General features: G+C 40.4%; 1 protein-coding gene across 1 annotated transcript; it reads left to right on the top strand.

Annotated features, from left to right (window-relative positions):
- Positions 1-2,369: 2,369 nt before the first annotated feature.
- On the top strand, positions 2,370-4,694 carry LOC109484812. The gene is made up of 4 exons (XM_019788173.1): positions 2,370-2,495; positions 2,800-2,904; positions 4,095-4,208; positions 4,624-4,694. The coding sequence occupies exons 1-4, from the start codon at positions 2,474-2,476 to the stop codon at positions 4,692-4,694; spliced, it is 312 nt and encodes a 103-aa protein (XP_019643732.1). The 5' UTR covers positions 2,370-2,473.
- The last annotated feature ends 792 nt before the right edge of the window (positions 4,695-5,486 follow it).

The raw sequence follows: 5,486 nt of genomic DNA, 5'->3' as shown, positions 1-5,486 counted from the left end.
GATAATGAAACTTTTCGCCACTGATTCACACCAGGAAGTGAACATCCTATATACAATTTTACTCAAAACCAACACGCATTCTGACAGCAAATTATGCCTAGGACCAGTGCACCAAACTGGGAGCACTGAAATGACTGCAGACGATCAACACTGGAAAAGCAACCTGTTAGTCCTGATGGTCTCAGTCCCCCATCTTTAAAGAATTATTTTTAAAAAATGGCTAGCTCCGAAACGCACATTTTATAAGTCTCTTCATGGAGTTTTTAACTCCATGGTCTCTTGAAGAAAGAAAGGTTTCTAATGACTTCGAAAATGCTAATGGTTCCTAACTTTTGGAAAAGGCTATATTGAGATAACCGTTATGGAGAAACCGTGCTGATATGCTGTTCTGCCTTGTGCATTCCTTGTCTTGTATCATGTCTTGATAATATTAAGAAAGAAAACTTTTGTTTCCAATAGAGGTGTTAACCATGTTTTTGAAAGGGGTAGCTCGGTTGCTGTTACACCGGAACAGTGTGACCTCTGCAACAGGCTATGAGAGAGCCATACACTGGTCTTCTGCATCAAAAATATCTCCCAAAATAAAAGCAAGGACGAACAGCCGTTGAGCGTCAATAGAATAGGTTAAAATTAATCAAGCCAGCAGAGATAATACTAAGCAAACAGATAAAGTAAAAGAACTAGAAATATTGTCACGTACAGGTCTGACCATGCAATGAAGACGACCATACCAAGCAAAACTGGGAGGGGGGAGGGGGGCATGACTGAATAAACAAAAACAAACTAGACTCTCTTGAAGACCAAGTTTTCACGAAGATTTTAGAAAACAACAATGTACCCCTGAGTCAGAAGCAGTTTCAATACAAAGTACCAACCAAACAGTGGTTGTTTTGGAACAAAGTTCAACGGAAAAAGAAACAAACGAAGAGGCATGCCTGCGCGCACACCACAGAACACCCCAACACTCACAGCTGCACTGGCGCGAAATTCCACAGACGACAGACCTTATCCAGCCGTATATCCATCCGCAGTAACACCGTGCGGTAATTCAAGGCATAAGGACAGACAAAAATAGAACTTTGACATTCGGACGCTCCGCATGGAGGTGTAAATTGTTGGTAGATTAAAAAACAATAAATCTTAGTCCACAATATTATTAAATGTAGAAAGCATGGTACTATTTTCTGTCGGCAACTGAATATGCTCCGTCAAAGGTAGTGATACAACAGTCGAGGCTCACGTAAAATGGGCCGTTTCAGGTCATATTTGGAGATGTCAGCCAGCTTAATATCTAAAATAAGTGCACAAAGATGTGATAACATCGTAAATTTTGATACCTTGATGTAATAGCAGTGAAGTTATAAAGTGAAGGGTTATAGTAGGGTTCATTAAACAATAAACATTACATAATATTCAAAACGACGTCACACTTCAAAGGAGCCACGTGACAAGCTTAACTGGGTCAGTCTACTGAGGAAGACCAGAGTGAATGGTCGAAAGCTCTAGGTGAGAATTTTTGTGTTTTAACTTGAAACAAATATTCAAAAATTTGACATGGTAAAAACACCCTATCCATGTGATTATTGTAACGTACAGTTATTAGACGCATTTGAATACGAGGTTTCAATGTATTTTCTAGTAGTACCCGAGTTTAGGTATGTGATGTGATCATAGAACATCGAATGATATGTATGTATGCAGGCGTGGAGCTTATGAACGTGTGCTACCTTTGTACTTGACACTGTTTTTATGCTTAAAAACACTGCAAATGACAATTTCGTGAGGTTTTATTTGATGTATCTGAATAAACCTCAATATAACCACTCAAGGTCCAGGTGCATACTAGTATATTTTCATAATGTACTTATGAAATGGAATATGCTTTATACGTATTTTAGGAACGTTATTTGAGCTGCACTGCTTAGCTTCCAACGTTTCTTTGTAGTAGTTGCCAAAATGCTTCCTCGAAATAAACCTTGACAACAAAATGTGTATATTTCCATTTACGTTCGTGCTTAAATTAAAAGCTTAACGTTCAAAGCATCCTAGCGAAAATGGTATACAAATGCAATCATAGTCTTTTAGAAGTACAAATTACAAACTTATTATGAGAAAAAAAGTCAACATAAAAACTACCGGAAGAGCTAAAACTTTTATTCGTCTCTTTTTAACAACAAAACCTCGACTATTTCTAAAGCTCACCGTGCAGAGCATTCGTTCGTTCGGTCGAACTCTCAACGCTCGAATTCTCGATCTAACTCTCTCGAAGTCGAACCAAATATGGAAACCCTCACGTGCAGTCCAGTCAATCAGCGTGATTGACGTCAGCAGAGTGACCTAGTCTGCACATCTAGTTTGTGTCTCTTGGATAAACATTTTCCTGGACTACTTTCGTCACGGAAGTTACCAGCAAGACCAGACTAATTGGCATTCTTTTCGCCGCCGCCGCCGCCGGGTGTATCTGGTCAACACGATGCCGCACATCTTTGGAGCAGGTAAAATTCTTTTTAGTCTCTTAGTTTGCCAACATCAGGCGTATTTTTTTCTCAATAATGAACTGCACTTTTCAGAAAGAATCTAATGGAGGCCCCGCTATTTGGGTCCTGTTATATTACTAGTAAGCTCTACAAATCATGTGCGATCACAATGTTGTTTGATATGATATTTTTTTCTGTTTCATGTCTGTGTCTTTGTGATTTACTGAAAATCATGTCATTGCAAGTTTAAAGCCTTCAATACTTGAGCTTACTTTAATAACAGGCGAATTGCGACGGTCTGATTTTTTATCTTGTAATTTAGCCCCAGGTGACACATCTACGGAGCAAGACGAGACTGATCATTATTGGAGAGCATCTGCTGACGCAGCCGCAAAAATACCAAACCCGATGTATGTCTCCAGCACAGGTAAAACACTTTCTATAAACAGTTACCTTCCCTGTATCTTTTTTTATATCTTCAGCTCATTTGTGTTAAATGCTTTTTTTAAATGCTACTCAATAATGCTCCGTTTTTGTTCATTTATTTATTCATGCAATGTTGGTCATTTATATATTCATGGTTTCTTTACTTGTCTAGATGCCATATAGGTTTTTTTCAAAGGGTTATTGGCGGGTGACCAAAAATGTTTCAGCTTGAGCAAATATTGCTGGAAACAAAAAAGTTCATTCAAATATCCGAAATATGGAAACACTTGCGTTTCTTGGATTACTTACGTTGTTTTGACAGTTTCCGTCATATGCCTGTTTGTCTATTCATGAGAAGCTCAATTTGGCCTGCATGCCACTTTTTCATTTAGGTCATGAGGGAAGAGGTATTATATAAAGGGCCAGACAAAATATATCTCAAGAATACAGTTTACATCATTTTCAGTCTACACACATGTTGCTTATGTGCCGCCGCAACACTATGAGAATATTTTATATTTTGTCTTAAATCGTATCAAGATATCAAATCAGAGATATATATTGCGTGATTGTCATTGACTACATTATGTTTGTGTTATTTTTAGCGACGCCATAAAGGTGACATTATAGTATAGTATTATAGTATAGATTGAGTTGTAAATATTCTGAAAATTCGGCGCAGGCACCTCCTAGAGATATAATTTGCATGGCATTTGGTATGTTAATCGGTGTCAGCAAACATGCGACGCTGGACAGCTAGTGGCTTTTAATCTTACTGCAGTAAAACCTCATGTATACCCCAAAAACCAGTCACTCAGCTGAAACGTCTGACTGCTTCCAAACTCATTTTCCAGTTGGTTAAGTAGCTGCTTTTTGGCGTATCTTATTACCTGTATGTCTTACCTTCATCGACGAACCTCATATATGGAATGTAATGATTATGATTGTTTTCAGTGGTAGATATACAGATGGTGCAAAATGTCCGACTTCGTTTTTTATGTATGTTTTATGCACACGCCATGCACTAGTTTGTGTTTGCAATGATCATTTTTGACCTAGCTTCAGTGCACAGTAAACCAGTCATTATAGCCCTAATGAAGATGACAGATGGTCACCAAACATTGGCTCATGTAAAACGAATAAAAGAAATTTAATATTTTTATGATAATTTTTGTTTGGCCAATTAAATAGCAACCACGTGCGCTTACAACAAGACCAAGTGGTCCCACCGGTGCAAGAAGTTCTGGTTGACCGTCGGTGGACTGGTTTTCGCGGTCATGGCTATTGTACTTCCGTTCGTGGCAGGTGAGTTTTTTTTTTTTACAATCACGTATACGCATGCTGTAGTAAATTCATTTCTTATCGTGGTATATAGAAGGGGAAAGGTAATCTCCAAGCAGATCCTACGGTGGTAGTAGGCAGTACCCGTTTGGCAAAGCATCATTGTGGCTGATGTACTCTCCAAGCAGAGGTTTAGGCAGTGCAGCCAGCTCAAAATTCTTGCTTTATCTTCTTAAATTTACTCTATGGTTCACCACAAAACAAGGCTCATGAGAGCCACTCAAATGCTTTGGGTTACTGTACAGCCAGTGATGACAGATGTTTGTTGACCTTAGACTTGAAAACTGTAAGGTTATACCCATATCGGAGACACTTTTTTAAGTATTGGTATAGAAAGTAGCAAGCTCGACATTCCTTTTTTTTCTCTTTTTTTAAACAGTTAATGTGAGCATCCTTTCTGGGGAGATGAACAATATTTCAGTACGACTGGCCAAAGTGGAACGTAAGTAGTGTGTCAGACGGTCCTACTAAGTATCACAGAGTTAAAATTCTTAATTTTATATTATTTATCGAACGATTTATGACAATTCACTCTAGTTACAACTTACAACGTTTATTTCAAATACCCATTTGGTAGGGCCCGTTGCGGCTGCCGGGCCTCCGGGGCCACCAGGAGAAAGAGGGCCCAGGGGCCCGCCTGGCCCTGTGTCTACCGGGCCTCCTGGACCACCTGGTCCCATTGGGCCGCCTGGTCTTGCCGCGCCGTGCAAGCGCATTGAAGGTTAGCTATAGCTATGTTACCCCGGACGACCTCTTTGCACATTAACGATGGTGCTTGGAAAATACAACTTTTTGAACACCTCAATTCTTGGTTGATAAGTTTGCATGTATTTGAAGGCATGACCCTTCCTTGTCCTTTTATGGGCTGGTATCAGAAACTTATGATGTTGAACTCCGTATGTTCAGTGTTTTGCCCCGAAGGCTTCTGGGATGGGAACGGAATCTGCTACAAGGTGTTCCACACTCCTTTGACCTTCACCGAAGCGGCCGAGACCTGTCATCGAAACGGCGGCACCCTCGCCATGCCCCGAAATGCCCTGGCCAACCTTCTTTTCAGCGGAGGCCAGTGTTACAACTACTGGATCGGGTTGCACGACCAGCGCCTGGAGGGGTTCTTCGAGTGGATAGACGGCACTCCTCTTGGGACCTTCACCTTGTGGGGTTCCGGGCAGCCGGATGACAGAGGTCACGAAGATTGCGTCCAGTTTGTTCACTTCCCCGACAGAGCAGAGTACTTCTGGA

The sequence above is a fragment of the Branchiostoma belcheri genome, unplaced genomic scaffold (genome assembly GCF_001625305.1).
Source record: "Branchiostoma belcheri isolate BF01 breed outbred unplaced genomic scaffold, Haploidv18h27 scaffold70, whole genome shotgun sequence".
Lineage (NCBI taxonomy): Eukaryota > Metazoa > Chordata > Leptocardii > Amphioxiformes > Branchiostomatidae > Branchiostoma > Branchiostoma belcheri.
This window is presented reverse-complemented; position numbering and strand designations above follow the sequence as displayed.

Coding starts and splice junctions, on each gene's coding strand:
- LOC109484812 (XM_019788173.1), top strand. CDS start 2,474: ATGCCGCACATCTTTGGAGCAG. Junction 2,496..2,799: donor GCCGCACATCTTTGGAGCAG/GTAAAATTCTTT, acceptor CTTGTAATTTAG/CCCCAGGTGACACATCTACG. Junction 4,209..4,623: donor TGTACTTCCGTTCGTGGCAG/GTGAGTTTTTTT, acceptor TTTTTTAAACAG/TTAATGTGAGCATCCTTTCT.